This window comes from Cyclospora cayetanensis, unplaced genomic scaffold (genome assembly GCF_002999335.1).
Source record: "Cyclospora cayetanensis isolate NF1_C8 unplaced genomic scaffold, CcayRef3 CcayRef3_contig_21, whole genome shotgun sequence".
Lineage (NCBI taxonomy): Eukaryota > Apicomplexa > Conoidasida > Eucoccidiorida > Eimeriidae > Cyclospora > Cyclospora cayetanensis.
Genome location: NW_020312159.1, coordinates 56,976 through 77,961, shown reverse-complemented (window position 1 = coordinate 77,961; position 20,986 = coordinate 56,976). Strand labels below are relative to the sequence as shown.

At 46.9% G+C, this 20,986-nt stretch overlaps 2 protein-coding genes across 2 annotated transcripts; one reads left to right on the top strand and one right to left on the bottom strand.

The window, feature by feature from the left end:
• Window positions 1–4,277: 4,277 nt before the first annotated feature.
• On the bottom strand, window positions 4,278–5,606 carry LOC113147408. The gene is made up of 4 exons (XM_026337887.1): window positions 5,368–5,606; window positions 5,088–5,211; window positions 4,671–4,776; window positions 4,278–4,531 (listed from the first exon to the last, which is right to left on the bottom strand). Exons 1-4 carry the CDS (start codon window positions 5,604–5,606, stop codon window positions 4,278–4,280), a joined length of 723 nt encoding a protein of 240 aa, XP_026193672.1.
• A 12,048-nt stretch (window positions 5,607–17,654) lies between these two features.
• Window positions 17,655–20,286, top strand: LOC34622354. Its single transcript, XM_026337886.1, has 6 exons — window positions 17,655–17,780; window positions 18,479–18,541; window positions 18,900–19,037; window positions 19,415–19,549; window positions 19,841–19,948; window positions 20,149–20,286. The coding sequence occupies exons 1-6, from the start codon at window positions 17,655–17,657 to the stop codon at window positions 20,284–20,286; spliced, it is 708 nt and encodes a 235-aa protein (XP_026193671.1).
• Window positions 20,287–20,986: the final 700 nt, after the last annotated feature.

The following is a 20,986-nucleotide window of genomic DNA, read 5'->3' as shown; positions in this document are numbered from 1 at the left end:
AGTCTAAGTGCCTGAAAGTGGTTGAAGCGGACACGCAATTGCATCCCGCTGTTTGGGGCGCTTGCCGTTTCTTTCACCCCCAGCTCAGCTGCGCCTTCTTTGTACCATGCTCCTTTCAAACGCACGCTTCTTTTGTGTTGTGCCTACGTGGTGAATATCTGGAAACTACAAGGAACTAAAATAGTTAATGATGGGGCTGATAGGAGGTTGCAGATTATTCAGACACAGAAATGCGAGTTTGCTGCTTTGCGCAACATGCATAAGGAGAGCTAGCAGCGTCCGTGTCTGTAAATTGGGTCGCTTTGTTTGAAGTGTAACATTTCAGTTCATCGTAAAGACCGAATGTCGTAATGGCAGGTCTGAGCACAATCAAGCGACCTCCACTAAGTCTAGTGCAGCAGAGTGTTCCCTTGTAGATCTTCAGTCCTTCAAAAATTTGATTACTTAGGGCTTTATTCGTGTTTTACGACAAGTCCATATGGATCTCTGTATTGTTATTTGTTTGCGTTTTGGCGGATGGTGCACGCGGACCTCTGTACAGGATGTAAACTTTTATGAGCTGAGCCGCAAATTCTCTCCTTCACACTAGTTGTATTCAGCTAAAAACTACTTTGGCAGAGTGGCTTGCCTCTTGAAATTGCTTGAACTTTTTCTGAGGACCGTTAGATACACAACAAAAAACAACGTCTGTCCGTCTGTGCATGCCCGGGAGTGCTTGCAGGATGCTACTACGCGCACCCCAGTTGTCCCCCGCCTCGCCGCGAAATTTGAGGGACGCAAGTAGGAATGGGACAGAAATATTTTGAGGAACACTTCATAACATTCTAGGAAGCATGCATTGGATCCAGAGTAAAAAGTCTCCGCAGATGCCCTTAAAATTCAGATGCACCGCTACATAAAAGAGTAACTCTTCGGTCAACCCTCAACCGGGAGAGCGAACTCAATAGATATCTTATTGAAGCATACAAATGTAATTGCTAATTTGCAATACAGTGGCGTTCCATTTACTGCTTTACCGATTACTTTTTCCTTGCTGCGCTCTCGGCACTCCGTGCTGTTCCTAACTGCGGAGCCATTGTTCCACCTAGCAGTTCAGAATTCATCGGGGATAATGGTAACGATGGGGCAAGCTCGTAGACTACAGCACAGGCTGTTTTTTCCCTGCTTATCCCACATCATAAATGTGTGTATCTCGTCCTGCGCTGCCCTTCAACAACATCTGTAAAGCCGCACGCTCGTTCAGTTACTGTGTCCTCCCATATTTTAATAACTTTATCCCTCTCGTAGCTTCTACCAAATTAGTAACCTAAGTACGTATAAAAAAATGTAGCCTTCAGCACATATTGACTTCACCATGTGCACTTGAAGGGAACAGAGCTGGGGAATTGTCCACCAGCAAGCAAACAAATCTGCGGCTCCTCTTAGAGATATCATGGTTAGCCCCGTATTCTTAATGCGCTTTTCCACTACTGTTGCACATACTGCTGCTGCAACCGATGGTGCAACAATCGCTACCTTTCCATGGAGCGTTGCAGCTCTCCTGTTGCCTTGCTTAATGCTGTACGAACTTGAGGACCACATGCAGGCACGCTTCGCTGCGGCAGGCTAGAAGAAGCATGCCGACTTACTGAGAGCCTCTTGTATCCCATGTTCAGCCAAGACTGACGAGAATGATTTTTGGTTCTTCTTGACTTGCTGTTCCCCTTAGTCGTCCAAAGCATTGAGAAAATCTTCAAGATCACCCAACGCTTCTTCCCTATCCCTTTGCAATTCCTGAGGCACTTCAAAACCCTTTGTTTCAGGGAATTTTCCTTCCATTGTGGGTTTGCCAGTTGGAACTTTCGCCTTCGGTGAAAATGTGACTTCTCTCCCAGAAGGTGCCGTCACATGCGTAGTTGCATCTTTGACGCCACCCCTGATCGCTTCGGGGGGTCGAATAAGCTGTCTGACTATCGCTCCTCCAATCACCACAGCAAGAACGAGCAGTAGTGCGATGGCCAGTGGTACATACCCACTCCTTCGTGTTCTTAATGGGTTGCTTGGCACTGCAAAAGCCTCCACCTGATCAAATGCATGACTCCAATATTCCTCCTCCGTGGGACGCGAAAGAGCGTGGCTAAGCCCCGTCTCCGTCCCTGGCAGATCAATGTTGTGGATGTCCCATTCAGTATCCCCAGTAACTGTGATTTCTTTCCAGCGGGAATTATCCTGAGCGTGCGATACAGACTCTTCCTGCTCAGTAGAAGCTGTGTGGTCAAACTCCTCCTGTGTCTCCGTATCTCCTCGCTTAGCTCCTTCCAGCCCTTCACTTCCTAGGGGAACTTGAGCCGTTGCCTCACTCATCATGAATCCAGAACCCAACAAGGCTTTATCCAAATGCTTAAATTATAATGTAAGAGAAATAACAGTTGAGGTTTATTCTACTGGATGGTACTGGTGCAGCCGGCCCTGCCTAGTCTCCTTGCGCTGTTCACCGACCTTTGTTTCCCGCGTTGAAATTCAATTCATACCAAAAGCAAAGTCAGCGGCTTCACATTGAATATGCATTTTGGAACTCACCTCTACACCTCCAGATGCTTGCTTACGCTTTCTTTGAAAGCGTTTTGCATTGCCTAGCGGGCAACAAGAGGCAAGTTAGTGAGTAAAAACACAGCAAGCAACTACTAACTGTTCAAGCCTAGTCAACGCAAGGAGTACAAGTAGAAAGCCAAACGCAAGAACGAAGAATTGACAGTTGCTGTGTTTCCAGTGTATTGCAGCAACGTGAAGCCATGAGCGCATCGAACCTCCCCTAGCCACCTGTGTAAGCTGTGGGCTCGAAGCTACAAATTCAAAGCTACTATTGTTCTCCGACTATGACGCCTTCCACCAAGCCTAAAAAATAGATTGGTTTTTAAGCTTTGCTATTGAAGGTGCTAAGAAGGAGCACATAGAAAACAAAAGGTGCATACAAAAGCCGAATGGAGAACTTGCCGTGGGGCAGAGGCGATCTCCTAGAATCTATCTGGTGTTATGCACGATTCCCAAGAACAGGTCCATCCATTTACAGTACTAAAACAATAATGTCTGGATTTTAATCAAGATTCTAGTAGAGTTGGAATTTAGATCACTGCAATCACACGCTCATGCGCCCATAGTGGTGTTCTTGCCCGTGGTTGTAGGATCCGATTAACTTCCATGTAGCTGACACGCACTCTAACTTACTTGCCCCTATAAGCTTTGTTATGCGCTTGCCAGCTTAATAAAGACTGTTTTGAGGTTCTGCTTATGAAACTATTCGAAAACGGTGAGGGATTGCAATAGAAATGCACGTGAAAGAAACTTCTCACTGGATATACCTGCTTAATACGCGTTCCTTATTCGGCACAATAATGGGACTGTGTTCACATTATTAAAGTCTTCTCGCCGGCATTAGGCAATGGTACCGCAGAGAGCTGAGATGAAAGGGCCCCCGGTAGAAAGCCTGTTGCATCATTGAAGCACGACATAATAGTCCCCTCATAAGCGAGAAGATGGTACATTTACAAAAACCAACATTTTCTTATGATATAGTCAGGTTTGGCATGTTGCCAGCACGAGAAGAAGAATGTAGCGCCGAGGCCTTGTTTCTCAACAAGGGGATGATTGTAAATAACAGACCGGGATACTAGTTCGTGGGGCGCTACAAGTGAGGAGTTAATGCGAAGTATTCGCTCTAAGCTAGTGCGTCTTTAAAATTCATGCATAGCTTAAAGCTTCCGCTCCTTCATTGTAGTATGGGGAATGTATAAGGAATCTAGCTCCCATCGTTGATTATGTGTATGGTTTACTTCTAGAGGAACTCTACGTATCGCTGACCGTCGCTAAGTTGTTCTTGAGCCTCGTCTTCCTTTTTAAGCCGTGTGGCTATGCATGCCTGGTTGTGGTCGGTCCGTGCTGCTCTAGCCGTTTTTGGCATACTTGACTGTGGACCCTAAATTTTCGAACGAAACAATTATCAGGATAAACAGACTTCTTCATTATGCTTCCTGATAAATTCATATATGGGCTTTCTGTGGCAAAGCCCCCTCAAGCTGTGTTCAAATAGCTTAACGATTAAAGCGTAGCTCTCATCTGTTACGTTGGATTACCCTGCCTAATCTTGGTTATTATTGATATTACCACCTTTAGAATTGCGAGCTCGCAGTTTCGTTACATGAGTTTGTTCTAGCAAAAAGCAGACTTTACTGCATTACTTGAATTCAGGGAATATAAATTGATATAAATAGCTTGGCAATTGTTTGCCATCCTCAAGAGGGTTAATGGCTATCTTCAGGTAGTTGGAGGTCGCTAAAAATTCTCAGGCCTTGTGAAAAGAAACACTTCCCAGCAGCTAGGGCGAGTGCGCCTCTAGGGGTAAGGAGCCCGTTGTTACGCACGTCTATCTGCGTAATACACAAAGCTTTTGGTGTCGACAATGAACGACGAGTGACTTCACCTGTATGAGGTCCATTCGCAGTGCTAGTAGAAGCACTACAGCCCGATGAGGCCAGCGGTAGCGGAGCTAAGTAAGCTATTTGATATTATCATTATCCCGTATACACCGATCTGATTGCTTCCTTATTGCCTGGCACCACGTTACGTCAGTGCTTCCAATCACCGACAATATCAATCCTTGAATTGTATTCGGGGTGGCTGGGATTTTGGTGGGCATCCACTTACCATTATTGATTCGTCTCTCTTCTTCATTTGAGCACAAAACCCAATAATGCGAGACAGAAAACCATCAGTTATGCCAGTATTTCTCAGTGATAGTACCTAGTGAAGTGAACAGACAGAACCATTCAAACACTGTAGCTGAACTACGAGTATTCGCGCACATTTTAGCAAAGTACGAGTCTAGTAGAGCTTGCCCTCTTTAATATATTCGTTTTGCTCGAGCATACACAGCGGGTCATCCTCGGGGCTGTGTATACCCAAAACAGCGACGTGACATGAATGGCCGGTCAGCAGTCAACCGTACACTTTTAGTAGAGGACTGGAACCAAGGGTAGCACAGTAGTAAGGGAGACTACTCTGCAGCGGTAGATTTGCTATGGCCCGCCTGCAACTATATAGGAAAGACTTGCCCTCAAATTCGGAATTTGCTGCAAAAGCCTGAAAACAGATGGAGCGGCTTCTTCTCCAAGAGCATTGTCATCTAGGGAGACGCTCAACAGCCTCTGGGAAAGACAGCTACTCAGTATTCCGTTTCTGAAACAGCAGACTCGTCAAGTAAGCAGAACACACAATGGCAGGAAACAGAGTCAACTACCTTATCTGGCCACTTGACAGGAGAGATTTGGCTGTCGGCAACCGACATGGATCAAGGAGCTTTTAAGGTGGCTCTTGGAAAATGCGACTGCGCACACGACTTGCTCAAGTATCTTGGGGGTCAGATCTGCATTGACCAACAGAAGATGCCGAAAGCCTTGCATATTCTTGACAGAATACTGACGGAAACTATTGCTAGCACTTTCCTTCTGAGGGACCTTTTCGCTTGTTTCTAACTCTGCTCCGTTTTGCACGCTGTCGAGCAGCTGTTGTAGCCTTTGCGATGTGAAAGGCTCGTCGAACACAAAACATGATGGGGTTATCTCTGCTTCCATCATGAGTACATGTCCTACAAAAATACCTCGGACAGCACACTCGAATGCGCCCCAGAGGGGAGAGCCTGGCGAATCACTATGCGAGTCCGAGATGTGCTTAGGATTTGAACTGCCAAACTGTTTGCGCCTAACCTCAGACGGCGGCACAAAGAGTCCTATTTAGGGCTCTCCAGATTTACATATTTGTGATGGCTTGCGTGAACTCTGGAGGAGTCATATTGGGTTGCGCAGCACAGCACCGTATTTTCTAGTTATTCGGGACCTGAAGGGCAATCCCGTGCAACACAGTGGTCCGATTGTCGAATCTCAAAAACGATTGCGTCAATACAAATCGATTTCTCTATTTACATGGATTTGGAGTTTGAGTACCTTCATCCTATGAAGGAAATACTCTACTCCATACCTGTGCAGCGTCTCTCTGGTGGCGTTGGTGATGGGTAAGCGGATTCTACCGACTGCCTGAGACCAGAAAAGAGTGCTTTTTCTATAAATATAGCGAAAAATATGATGATTTCTCAGGCAATATATCGGGCGTTCAACAAGCGTGGCTTTTCTTTCAATCACAAATTTTAGAGACCCTCATCTCGATATCGCGGCCAGTGCCGTTGTTCCCATGGTAAGCGAAAGTTGACCCCAAGAAGAGGTTCAGCAAGTGAAACACATGAATTAAGCACTACCAAAAGGAGTGTCATCTCTTGCTACAGCGTACACTGAAAAGGACTCACTCTGCGTCCAGCAGTCCACCACCCTTCTGGCAATTTGTGACATGCATAGGATGAAACTATGGAAGAGACTTACTAGTCATTGTATTACTATTGCGCTCTTTGATCAGAAGGAGCCATTTTTAAACATTTGAAGTTACTTTGGACCTTGAACTTACTGCTCATAGATCTCCATGGACATTAAACCTCTCGCCATTCGCCTGCCTGCATCCGGCCCTAGCACATTGTGTACGTATTTCTGCTTTCAGTGGCTTTCTAAAAGGTTATTAAGAACTTTTCAGTATTAGATGCAGATGAGTATTGGGTGTCTGTATGATCACATATATTTGTGATCAGAGAACCGTAGTTGCTGCCCAGAATAGCCGCGCCCACCCTCTTCCCTTTCAATTCCTTCAGTTGCTCAACCTGATGGGCTCATTAGAAATTCAGTTTTGAGGCTTCGAGGATGCAGTGTTGGGCTCCATAACGGTACTTACAGAACCTCCACATGATAGTTCCCAGCGGCTTAGTCCAGCTAAGAGATTCAACAACATTCCAAAGAGTTTTCCTGTCTCTAGGCGTTCAATACAAAAGGCTCCGGCCTCAAGAAAAGAGGACAGTAAAGGCGTTATTCGCGGCCCTCTCTGGAAGATTCATGCATTGGCAACATTGTCGCTTCCAGTGAAATGGGGCGCGGTCAGGAGGTATGCATTCTTGTAGCATAGGGGCAGCCCCCGCTATGCAGCGAGCACAATGTAACAGCTGTTTAACAGTCAGTCGATGATTAAGTAAGCACTACAGGTACAATGATGCACGAGAGACCTTTTGTTTAGCTTGGCGAGCTACATGGCCTGACATACTCGATGTACTGCTCTTCCTGGGAACTTCATAAGGACGCTCTCAGCCCCCAACACCTATCAAAACCTCTGAAGTATACTTGTTTTCCTCTTCCAAGGGCCAAAAAGACAGATTAAGGCAGACATACAGAGTTTTTAGTCTGTGGGAATATGTAATTTTGTGTATGACTGACTGCTTGGGTTCGCTGTCCGTATATTGGATTCGTTGAAAAGTACGTTTGGCTCCATACGATAAGGAAGAATACAGTGAGCCTTTCCATTTAGTTACCTTGTACAGGTGCAGTGAGTGATTGCTTCCCATCTGTACAGCATGCAGCGGCGTACAGACCAGCTGTTCGCTTGGCCCTCATGCTAAAACCTTGCAGTAGGAACAGAGATAGGCAACATCTTTAAAACATACTCTAAATAGTTTTTCTCAAAGTTCCTTGTGGTCCTGCGGTGTCCCTGATTTGAAAACCCCACCTGTAACCACTATTCGGCGGGGTATGGCCCCAATAGATCGACAAAAAGGCCCTTTAAAACTCACCCTCGCCCCAAAGGGGCGCCGCAATTCTACATTAGGTAGATTCTCTGCCTAGGGCCTCTCTCCATACATAAAAGCCCCCCAACGACAGCACACTTTGTAACGGCACCTACTGATGATCTTTAATGCCGCCTCAAGCCTCGCCAACATGATAGGATAGCAAGAGTCTTCAGTGCTGGCCAAGTGCGCGCATGTGGAGATCCCAAACTCGATGACCACTCTTCTTTATCTCCCCAACCTCTGCTGAATTTTATATCATAATAAAGAGCTTATACTTTTCCAGTTTCGCAGATCGATGTGATTAGTCCAACAACGCATCGTAAGACCAATCTTGGCCTTCATTCGTTCATGCTCAGTGGGCCGGCTGCAGCACCCATGTAAGTCTGATCCCAGCATCTATATCAAGAAAATTTGTCACCAGGACGCATTTAACGCTTTAATGCGATGCTGAACTTTGCGCACAATTAAGGGGTAACGACCGTTCCGTCGTCAATGAGTATCGTTGCCTACACTTCAGCGTGCAAGCCAAGCTGGAGCTTCAAGGACCCCCTCAATTAGCCCAATGGACGCGGTGCATTCGCCATGGGGAGATCCCACGCAATTATGACAAATCCTGGAATGACGTCGTTGATCACAAGTAGTGACCGCTCACGGCCCTTATCAGGTTATGATATAAAACTGCCATATACCCGTGGTTGACCTACTAGTGGCTGAGGGCCCTGGTAGACTTTGAGCGTTCAGGGTCCTTAGTTCTATATGTGTTAGTAATCACACCGCGTGTGAATCTGCTAGAAATTAGCCGTATGCAGTGTTAAGTCGAATTGTGCTGCTTTTAAACAATCTAGAGACGTTACAGCTGCTCATTGTTCTGCAGCACAGCCGCTTTTGTCTGATATTTCCAACTCCCCATCAAGACACCACGCGTCTTGTACGTTGACAACGTGCATGTGCTCTTATTGCCACGATTCAGAATGACACCAGATCCACCACTAACAAATTGAAGCTGGCTTTCTAAAATTTAAAATCAGGGGTGGATTCTGTGCTCCGACATTTTTGACTTCGCTCAGTAGTGCCTTTTTGTTCAAAGCACATAATCATGCATTCGTAGGCCATGCAAAGCCTCGCACAAGGGTAGAATCGCTCTCGTGGTCCATTCGGTGACCCCGGATGCATCCCCGCAGATGAGTATTGCTTCGTCATGCATCAATTGTCAGCAGCTAAAGCCGCCCAACGTTCTTAGACCAGTCTGCTGCAAAGCCTCCGAAGTATTCGAGCTTACCTGACTATGGACTTTGCTGTTGGACTACCAGAGGTGTCAAGAACCAAAATAGATTTTAGGCCGATGTCGCAGACTTAGCAGAGAAGCCCGATCTCGTCCCTAGTTCCAACTCTGCCCTGGCTCAGAAAGTCGCTGAAATATTGTTAAAATTTCTAGAACCCCCACGGATTTTCTAGGAGTATCATTACGGATAGGAGCTCTAATTTCGTTGGTGCGTCCTTGCGTGCCTTGGTGAATTACCTATACATTGGCCAAGATGTGATCACTGCGAAACACCGTGAGGCAGACAGGCACGCAAATTGCACCGACCGCACTTTTCTGCAATATTTGTGTCTATTTTCACACAAATCCAAGTATCTAGGTTTCGCTTTTCTCGTGTGCTAACTGAGTTTATAGTACAAAATTTTACCCGTCCCTTTGTGACCTGCGTACAGAGTGACCATAATTTGACCGCTGCGAACCTCCCTTAGGCGAAAGGACAGAATAAGCTCGCCAACCACACCCTTCTGCAACATTCGTGACTCTATGCTCACGAACGTCCGATTAATTCGCTTGATATCCTTCCTCACGCTATATTAATTCATATTGCAACAGTGTACTGGGCTCCCCTTTGTGCTACTAAATCCTTGGTTGGCCCTGAGAAGTCTCCCTCCAATCCAAGCCTGGATGTGGTAGCCACTAGCAGAGGTGGAATCAGAGAACAGCCGGCTACTGTACACGAATGTATGTGCAAAGCTCAAGAGAGACAAACACATAAAAATGATAAGCGGCGGTTGGCTGCGTGTCTGAAGCTTGGAGACGTGGTATTGGTGGAACAGCGAGCTTTTGTACACGGTGCTTCAGAGGGTGACCAGACGAAGTCGTTTGCGGCCAGATAAGTAAGGTCAGTTGCCAATCGCTCAAAAACAATGAACTTTCTTATTTTATCGATATCTCTAAAGTTGGAGGTGTCGCAGGACTATCAATATTGACTTCCTGAAAAGCCTTAGAACTCACCGCAGCATTCGAGGACTTTGCCGTGCAGGCCAGCAACACGTCTGGAAGCGGAGAATCCTAATGGGAGGCATGAAAGTAGTAAATTCTAGATTTGCGGATCAACGAAGCTACCCTGGGTGACACGTTTTGGCGAAATAGGGTGGAAAACACCGCCCCAGTAATTGACGTGTGGGAGCAGTTGCGGGGGTTTGCGTCGCCTGTGGAAGACTTTTAATCTCTTTTTGATGTACAGCCTTAGCCGCTATGGCCAATGACACAAGAATTCCCAGTAACCTTCCCCCAAGGTGCATTGACTTCTACTTTTTCTGCCTGCCTGAAGAGTGTCAAGAAAGTAGTGAACAGACGTGTTCGTCCTCTAGCTGGGAATTTAACTTTTACTGGACAGTCAGTTGTACACCTTACACCAGATCCCAGATCCACTTATCAGACCTACAGAACTCAGTCCTACTGAACGAGCCTCGGAGGGGCCACTTGAATCTGTGCCCTTGCAAGCTAGGAGACTGCAACTAGAGACGCCTGCCAGGTGCGTACACGCATCAGGTAAGTGGTAAATGGTTTCCAGGTGCGCTTGCGAGGAAGCATGGATGCCGTGAAGAAAGGGCATGTGATCTTTCGTCCCGCCTGGGAAGCCTTTTACACACGAGTCACTGTCCCCCACATTATGCTGTCTTTGTAGTACAGGGGCGCGCTACAGCCACCGAGGGACAGCTGGGTTGATTTAGAATATATCTGCCTTTGGCAGTATTCAAGACTCTACGCTAGAGAGTCCGTACAGATGTCTGCATCTGTACTATAGATAGGATATATCTTTTCCACCGGCCTGAATAGCCTGTATCAACGGACAGCCAAGGAACTTGAAGGTGTGCCAATATAAATGCGCATGAGAAAGGGGCTGGCGAAAGATATGACGGGCTCTGCAGCACGTCGGCATATTCTGGTACACTATGTTGGAATAAAAATTATTCAAGAATCGACTAGTTAGTTTGGCGGTTCGTGTATCCCGTTTCTTGCAGAGCAGCGTTCAATCAGTTCGATAACAATCAATATTGTGTGCCCAATGCGCTTGTTGCCGAGCGTGACTAACTGTAAATGCTTTGAGTTTGAGGGGGTAGATATATACGCATCCTAGTCAGCTGTCGTCCCTTATCCAAAAATTCTGAGGGGCGAGGGCACAGAAGGATGGCACCACTTGATAGCTTTCCAATTGGTTTTTATAAGTATTTCGGGGCTAAGTATTTCACTACAGCGAACTTTGATGGAGTGCACAAATATTGTTTGCTTCAGCTTTCACGAGAGAAGCCATGGTATGCACGGGCCTGCATATGGCCACTTTCATGAGAGCATTAATGTTTTGGGGAATTCCTTATTTCAGTTGAAGTGATTGAGCAATATTAGGAGAAATTGAACGAATCAATGCATAACACTTAACATTACACACCCTCACGGACGTTGCTATGCTCTACAGGGTTGAATACTATAATCACAATCTCGTTCATGATTTGATGAGGGCCCTTACGTGCGCTGGTTTCCTAATAACCATTATACAGCAGAGCACTGGAACCTCTACAAGTCAGAAAGGCCTCTTGAGGCTGTATTGCACGTCCGATACGTTGAAACCTTTGTGGCTCAGCAATATGCCGATCGCGTGGTTTAAATGACCTAGATCCAAGATATCACTCCAGTTGATTTCTTTGCAGCTGCATGCGAGATCTGAATAAAAAAGCATGTAGATCAGGGGCCCTGAACGCCCATAGTCCATCAGGTCCCTTAGCCATTAAATAAGGCGACCACGGGTGTATGATAGTTTCATATCATAACCTCAAAAAGATTACTAGAGGTCATTACTTGTGATTAAGGATGTTATTCCAGGTCGTGTCATAATTGCGTACTGTTTCTCCATGGCTGAGCTCAACAAGAAGACTGAGCTCAATTATGATAAAGGCTGACAAATGAGTGGCTAACAGAACTTACTGTCCGCTAGCTGCTTTCTGGCTGGGACTGCATCCACTTCCATTGAGCTAATTGAGAGGGTCCTTGAAGCTCCAGCTTGGCTTGCACGCTGAAGTGTAGGCAACGATACTCATTGACGACGAAAGGGTCGTTACCCCTTAATTGTGCGCAAAGTTCAGCATCGCATTAAAGCGTTAAATGCGTCCTGGTGACAAATTTTCTTGATATAGATGCTGGGATCAGACTTACATGGATGCTGCAGCCGGCCCACTGAGCATGAACGAATGAAGGCCAAGATTGGTCTTACGGCACGATTTTGGACTTATCACATCGATCTGCGAAACTGGAAAAGTATAAGCTCTTTATTATGATATAATGTTCAGCACGGGCTGTGGAGATAAAGAAGAGTGGTCATCGAGTTTGGGATCTCCACATGCGCGCACTCAGCCAGCACTGAAGACTCTTGCTACCCCATCGTGTTCACAAGGCTTGAGGCTACAACCGTGGCTTATAGTGGTTCTCAGGAGGCAACTACGCAGGTGAACGATCACGCGGGTGAAGAACGTGACAGGTAGTACTCTAAAGTCATACTGCTTGTGCCTCTTACGTCAGTATATAGCTCTAGGATTTTTAATGACCTGAAGAGTCTGCTTAACATGTCAAAGTCCGACTTCCGGTTGAGAAACTGAAATAAATCCCATACAAAAAGTGCTGGATGTTTTTTCAAGCCCCACAACGCCTCACAGAGTTTCTTTTTCCTTGATGAATACTGGGTTTCAATTTCGATGAAGTTATGAGCCTAACAATCAATTGTTTGGTGCGTCGGAAGGCCATTAGCCTGTTAGGAAAGAATAGTAGCGAGCGCTAGGCCATTAGCAGCTTGTACTGGAAAAAAAGGGTCTTGTTGTCCTCAGGGTCACATAAATCTCTGTCGAGGTCAAATAATGCCTTTTAAAGTAAATCAGTTAAAGAAGTAGCAATTCGGAAACACCTAGAAATTAAATATACTCCGACGCAAGACCATGGAACTTCTCAGCGTTTGTGAGGATGCCTGAAGTTAGAGAACATGCGTTGATTTTTCCTAACTTCGCCGGATCTGGCTCAGTTTCTGCAGCTCGAACGTAGAGTAGAATCCCGAAGGCACGACGTTTCCCATGTAGATAAACACTTGCGTGCCTTGGTAACCCCTTTTTGTCCCGTTACAGCTGTAGCGCACGTTGTAGGTGCTGTAAATGCTGGTGAGTATTTTGGTTTTTACTAAGACGTCATCCACGTAAGCAGTCAACCAGACCTTCCTGAAAGGCTCATCTAAATCTCGGTTCAGTTGCCGCGGCAGTTCAACTTGGGTATGAATTAACCCGTAGGCACATAGTTATACTTAATTTTGGGGAGTGAGAGTGTGGAGCACCGCTTTGCGCTTGTCATTTGGGTGAACGGGTATTCACATGACGGGGTCAAATGTCGAGAGTAGGGTTTTGGTAGGTGGAGTTCGTCAAGTGATTCGCCAACATGAGCATCGGAACCTTGTACATCTTAGTAGTCTTTTGCAGAAGCCTACAGTTAGTGCACATGCAGCAACTTTCGGCCATTTGCTGCATCACCATCGGGTAATGCCCAGAATACGGGTCTACAGCTGAGCTGTGCCTTTTAAGCTAGTACTCCGTATTCTCGCTAAGCTCCTATTCATACTACGGGGCTGTCCGGTACCACGAAGCCTAAATATAACTTTGGGCTGCTCCAGGGACTAGCTTAAACACGGTGGGACAAATGAACATCAGGTTACCAGCCTGCCGGGAGCTCGTTAGTATTTATCATATCTGCGAACTCCTCCTTGTTATTCGCCCTTTCGGGGTGCTCTTAGCTAGAAGGTTCGATCCAGAACATTGGTAGAACTCCAGTTGCAGCGCGAGTAAAACGCACTGGTTGTACAAAGCAGGGTTTCTTACTGCATTGCTAAACCACCCCTATAAAAACTCTGCGTCATCTTGTTGAAGCATCGACTCTACCCCGCCTAAGAGTTGGTTCTTCCTAGAGCTTCCTGGCACGACAAATGGCACGTCGCACACAGGACGCTGCTAGGGTTGCATGCACGTCCTCCATTGACTTACCCACAGCATACCTAGGGCTATGCCATGCTGCAAAGGTCCTACATGGAAAGTCACGGCACTGCTGGTAGAGACCAAATCTAGTTCAGAGCAATAATTGAGTGTATTAGCGCCACCAATCATGGAGTTGTGCCGCCCTTCAGCAAACCTGACTCCTAGGGACAGTGATGACGAGTGAACAGGCAGACTAAATTGTGCCGCCTCGGACAAAGAACCCACTTCCTATTAGTGGCCAAGTCACTCTAACAGCTCTTGAGAAATTGACTTGCATGTTCATCGTCCTAAGTATGACTCATTGTGAGTTCTTAACGGCAACGGTATCCTCCGTGGCCCCCTTCACTGCGCCACAATCCGACTTGGGGGCTTGACGTTCATTTGATGGGCCTTCTTTGCTCGCCAAGTAGTTTTCTGCCGCTGGGCCAAGTCGGGTAATTCTGGTTCTTTGGCTCTTTGCATGAGCATGGAATTCTGAATATATGGCGCAACTTTGACACTACAAGCGTGTGCATTGTTGGAGCGGCTGCCTGGGTTTGCTCAGAAGCCCCGGTTCCCTCTAGCTTCCTGTCCTTGTACACTTTCGACAGTAGTTGAGGGCGTTTCGCATACTTCCGACATTCAGAGGCTCCAAATCCGGATTTGGCTCTTTTTCTTAGCCAAAGATGCAGAAGCCGCGCTAATGCGCCCCTGAAATTTCAAGAAATTCATCACCTGTAAACGAATGACATGTCGACAGTTTAAATTGTTAAGTCGCTGCCTGCCCTGGGACCATTTGATTGGACCCTGGCGACATGCCGCCTATAGAGCAGCTGGTCGCCTACGTTCATTTTTTTGCTACCCAAAGCTTTTTATATATCGGCATACCAATTTATTGCTAGATTCCCGTGGTAAGGCTGTCTTGGCTCTTCCAAGGCTTGCTGTTCAACTGATCAAAAACCAGCGAGTCAGGGCTTGGTTGGCAGCTTGAATTGCATTAGTACCTGTAGGCAGACGAGTTCTACATTGAAAAAAAACAATGAAGGGCTTAATTATTCAAGAAGCATGTAGCAATGAGCACTTGTTTCTCTTCATCTGGGAACACAACATCTCCACCGGGCTCCTGAATTTTTTCGTGTGCCTGTCCATTCTTAAAAGCCATCACACATTTTTGCACTGGAAACCGTCATCAAAGCATCTGCCAGCTCTCTATCGGGTGAAAAGTAGATTTTTCACCAGATATAAAGCTAGTGTGTTCCCATCGGCCTGCAGGCTGGCCCCTGCAGCCACAACAAGCGTTGTGCCATCGCAAAGTTCTATCGCTTGGGGTTTCTCTGGGTTCCTACGAAACAATACGTTGTTGAATTCTAAATAACGTTATGAAGGCTAGAGGACTGCTGTAGGGAAACGTTGCATCCAATTGTATCCACAGGCAGTCAGTGAGCTGGAGACAGCTGAGTGAACCATGTGTTGCAATGTGCCATTACGGCCATGTGTCCCTAGAAAGCCATTTTACTTACAACTCACTACAAACCTAATAAAGCGCTATGAAATGTTTTCGAAATAACTTCCGCCTTTCCCTGCCAGTGCCCCTTAGAGGGGAGAGGGAGAGCTAGGATGCTTGTAGCTGTACCATCGAAGTCCTCCAAGCATTCACGGCGGCTTGTACACAGCATCTAGCGCACACGCATACACATTGAGTCAGCTAGTATCGAGCTTAGACTACTCTGCAATAAGCAATACTTTTGGACAATTAAAGCAGTCGATGACTTCCTTGCTTCCTTTTAGCTAAGCATGACTAGTGTTATAGAAAGAGTTTTAGTATGACTACGCATTCTGCGCACTTTGCAAAATCCAGGCTACACGAACAATTAAATCAAATAATTTATTATTTTCCAGTTTTCAAAATAATCTAGCTGGTGCAGCGTAAAGCGGCTATGTCTAGCGTGGCCCAGTGCGCAAGCAGGAACACTGGATTCTGGGAACAATGTAGCAGTCGTTATCGATCTAATTGAAGTAGCGCGGCACACTACATCCTATATAAACATAACGTCAAGAAAATCAAAAAAATGGATCATTTATCCGGATCACAAAGTAACTTTGCGCCCAAATCCTTGCCCTGGTCAGCTTCTGGAACAGTCCTGTCCACCCACACTCCTCGATAAAAGCAGGTCTACAACTGATAAGTGAGGAGGGGCAAAGCGTGGGCCTACACACAGGGGTAAAATAATCCTATCACACTTCCGGTGTTGCTCTAAAAAGGATTTTGCGGAGGTGCTGTTGTGCATGCGGCCCCACACTCGACAGCGAATTTAACTTTCCGGCTTCGCGCTCGAGTACACCGAAAAATTAGAATGAACCACTGCTAAAGCTAAGCTAGGAAGCTTCTAGAAGGTTATCAAATGTGTTTACCACCATTTTAATGCTTTTATGTACAGAGGGAGAGGAGAGGAAAACGGACAGCCAATCAGAGCATCCAGCGGCTTGCAGCCACTGCATGCACATGCCCTCGATACCGACTGCAGCTTACCTTGGCTCCCATGGTTTTCCTTTAAGTGTTATACTTTTATCATTGCAGTCATAGCTGCTGCTTCCGAAAAGACCGGAATGTACCCCAAGAGCCTTGGCGTACAAAAGGCCCCTGTACGCCTGCGAGGGTATGCAGAACTCCCTCCGTGCATTGCGTTTAATCTCGGCAAAAGAAGAACCAAGCTTTTCATCAACAGCATCACGTTATTCCTCTCATTATCAGCGGCGCTTGTCTTTGGAGCTGCTCTCGTCGACGTTTTCTAACGAATGCTACTGCCTCCGTGAATTGCAGTATCAGGCCGCATTGTTTGTTTCCGTGCCTGCGGCGGTGTGTGGGGTCATCGAATGGACCCGCACTGCCCGACATCCTCCTGGATGCTCCCTATGGATAGTGCTGGTCTCAGCCAGCAGTGCTTAGGCAACCAACAGATCTGTGCAGTACAGTATAGCGGTTGCATTCCCTCAGCGTTCTGAGCCACTAGTTATGGGCTCATATTGATCGCATAGACCTGGTGAAGCAACATAACTGTTGCCTTTGGTCATATCCAGGCAAGAGAAGTTGAGGCGGGACGAGTCGTGCGGCTTCTCTCCCACCTCCAGGGTTTAGCAGCCTGTATCTGCTGCTCTTTGTTGCAGAGAAGCGAGGTCCTGTAGGCGTGCTTCGTTTAGTTATTTGTATATAGCTATGTGGGCTTGGGTCGCTGTTCCTCCCTGTTTGTTCTTGACGGGAGAGGGGTTGCTATTCTTCCTGCTGGGTGGCTTGACTCTGCGTCAACTGTTTAAGATGCATTCCTCCCTAAAGAGCCAGCCGTCTTTTACTGTGGCTGAAGGATGCGGGGAGAGGAGCCCTCCTTTGCTTTCCCGCGTCAGCCAAAGTGGCGGACAGACGCGCTTTTCCTTTATTTCGCTCCTCTGCGCCTCTTCTGTCTGTAAGGCCATCTTCCCGCATCCCCTTCCACCATTCAAGTTCTCGTGGCTCACCTAGCACACGTCTGTTGCTTTTGTGAATTTACATGATCCAATCGTTTTTGATTGGAGCAACGCCTTCCCATTTTTCACTTCGCTGTTGTGTGCCTGCTCAACAGCACGTGCCCTCTCGCTCTTTGGAACGGCTGTGCTATATCACCGCGTGGTGATGGAGGGGATAGGAGGTCCGCCTTCTTCTCAAGGGAATGAGGGATCAGCGCCTGCTGATCAGACATCCGCGGATAATGGGGAGTTGGCCCCGACCTTCAACTTCTCGCTCGACGATGAGTGGATCGTCTACTTGCTGGATTCGCTGCCAGCTCTCATTTTCTGCTGTGCAGTCTCCCTTGTGATCCTTTTCTGGGCAAGGATCTATTACGCAGCCAACCTTGTGGCATACCCGCTTTTCTCGTAAGTTCGAATTAATTAAAAAAGGATATGGCTCCACAGCTTTGCGGCAGATGATCCAGATACTTCAAGTGTACCGTTCAATGAGCGAACCGTTGCACGTTTGAGCCTCCTGTCTTTTAGCTCAACCGTAGTAGTTTTTTTTATTTTTTATTTATTATTTTTATTGGGGACTCGCTTCAATACAGCCTAATGCGTGGTTTTGGTCCAGTGGATGGTATTGCTGTCGCTTGCGGCTTTTCTTGTTTCAGGCGCATACATTCAGTGTCTTCATTGATTCTGTTCGCGTCCTACGCATTTTGCGTAGCTGTTGCTGTGCTCCTGCAAGCAAAACGGGCGGCTTGTGCCTTCCTTCAGGGCCTTGAGGCGCTGCTATTCGGAACGGAGGCACTTGCCTTTCTGTTCTATGGCATCAAGGCAAGCAAGCGGTAGTAATGCTCCTTGCATGCTCGCAAGACCCTTAGAAGTGCAGCAGCTAAGTGCATGACCCCGTACGAAAGCATTGCTCCGCTGTTGCATGCAATTGGCTTTAGCAGGATGTGTAGAGACATTCCCGTGCATCTTCTGGTGAGGCTTGGTGTACAGGTGGCGAAGAAGGTGTCAGAAAGAGGAAAATCGGCCCCAAGAAAGAGCAGTATTGTCCGAAGAGTACGCAAGGCACACCTTTCTGTGTACTTTAGTTGGTTGCTCCTGGCTTTTTTACAACGTGTATTCCTTCTGCTACCCATTTCATGTGGAGTTACAATGTTTGTATGATGGGTATGAGTGGAGTCGAGCCGCTTATCATGCGCAACCGGCATGCCTTGGCTAGGGGTATGTTGGAAAGCGTTACTTTTCGGAGCTTCTTGAACACTGGAGAGAAAGCATTTCCGTGTATGATCCGCTGTTTCTTTTGACCAAGAACACTCCCAGTGGCTATTATCTGGCCCGTAGAGCTTCTCAAGGTTACACAGAAGATTGAATACACATGATGGGGAAGCTCACTATGCACGCTTTTCTTCTTCAGGTCATTTTCTTGTCGATGATTTGCCCGATTCTTTTTGGCTTGCGGTGCTTCATGGCATTTGAGGGCGCCACACCCCCATTGCATCCCCTTCACGCCTCCCCCCAAGGAACTGTTCCTCCTCTCATTCTCGCTGGAAAGGTGCGGGCAGTTAAAGGACTGAAAAGCATACGTATCATAGATATTATAATAGCCAGGAACGGTTTCGACTGTATTTTGGACGGTTTAATCGATTCCTCTGGCTGTTCAGTCGGTAAAGGAGCATAATAATGTCTTTCTTACGTCGTGTAGCCGGGAGTGGCGCTCTTTTTTTCCACTCCGTAGGAGTTCGTGCAGCTGCCGTCACCAGTCTAGTATGTACCAAGCGTGCCTTCTGTGTTCCAAAATAGTGAATATAGACATCCCAGCTGGCTGCGATGCCTAATCTCTTGCTCCTCTTGCATGACTGCCGAGCAGGGACCAAGAATACGACTTTCAAGAGTTTTGTTTATTCGTAATGTATGATGGATTGAATTCAGATATATTTTATGACAGAATGGGTCCCTACTCTTTTGATTCTTCTCACTTTTTGGCACCGGAAAGGTACAAGCGCTAGGGGACCACAGCGTCGCCGCCCACCACTTGCAGCCGATGCTGACGACGAAGCTGCGGGCGTGAGTTGCATTCCGAATTGCATTGAGGAGCGTGCAAGCCAACATTAGTGCTAGAAAATCTTCGCAAATGCGGGGACTGGCACGCGGATTACTATACAGGGACCACCAGATGATGAGAGTGAACTAGGATGCCGTTGGCCACTTTTTGTGCTTCATAGTAATTTTAAAAATGTGTACTTTGCGAGCTGCACACAGATATATCTGGATTTAGCCAGTACGGGCTTTGTGGTCCTGATTTGGGCTTATAATGGCGAGCTTGAGAGAATGTGTTGTGCACGTATGCTTGTGCAGGGGAGCTTCGACTCAGCAATAATGGCTCCTCTGATGCAGCAGAACGTATACCCGTTTACCCCTTCTCCACCTCACCCTCAGGCGCACGACCAGATTGCCCACGGCCCTGTAAGACTAAGCAAGCATTTTGACGCAGCAGTCTCCGATAACGTCGATTCGCGGTTTCGCATTAGTTGAAGTGCAGTATCCATTATGTTTTGGGGTGTGTCACAGTACCTGCAAGGTAAAGCGGCACTTTTGCATGGATTGTAAATATTAATTTGTCTGGGTTCTAGTAGTGCGCTCTTGAGTGTCTTTATTTTGTTCAGGCTATGCCTAGCGAGGTGTATCCGCAGCTCATGCATTCACAGGTTCCTTACAGAGACTCTTTTTCGAGTTACGGACAGACGGCTTCACCAAGTGGTTTATACAACCCACAGTATGCCGAATCAAGGCAGCGCCAGTAAGCTGGCGCGAGCTAGTGGCAATTGGAAGCCGACTTGCACATATCATGGCTGTTCAGGGTTTCCTGTACGAGCTCGGGCGGTTGTGTATAATCCATCCGCAGGTGTGCTACCTCCGTAGTCCAATTGCGTAGTACCATTAGTGCGCTGGAATGAGGCCAGCTTACAGGCTGCCAAGTGCATGCAGTGCCATCTTTGTGGTCCGTCATTGAACGGGTAAAATTGTGGGATTGGTGGCCTTTCCCATTACCAGGCCGATCCATGGAGCTCTTGCACTAATTTAAAGAGGCCAAATTGCGGAGACTTTCTCCCAGGACGTCCTGCATGGCACTACACGCACTTTTGTGGTTTTGCTGGCTATCGGAACGGCAAGTGTTATGGTTGAAGTGCACACTTTCACTTGGTAGTGCGCGCAAAGTTGATTTTCTTAATTGAGTGAAAATCATACTTCTGCGTATATGCCAATGAAGGTAGTCGTCTGGTCTGCTGAGAATTGCTGGACTGGAGCTGAGCTACTGTGTGAACCCACCTGCTTAGGATAGCAACGAATTTCCCACGTACAGACACTAGAGTCAGCTAGCGACCTGAGGTCTCTTACTTTGCTGCCTCGTGCATTTTCCAATCTCTAAATATATTTCTACGTCAGGAAAGCACTCACCGAAGCAGGTAATGCTGCAAGGCAAATGTGCTGATACAGGAACGT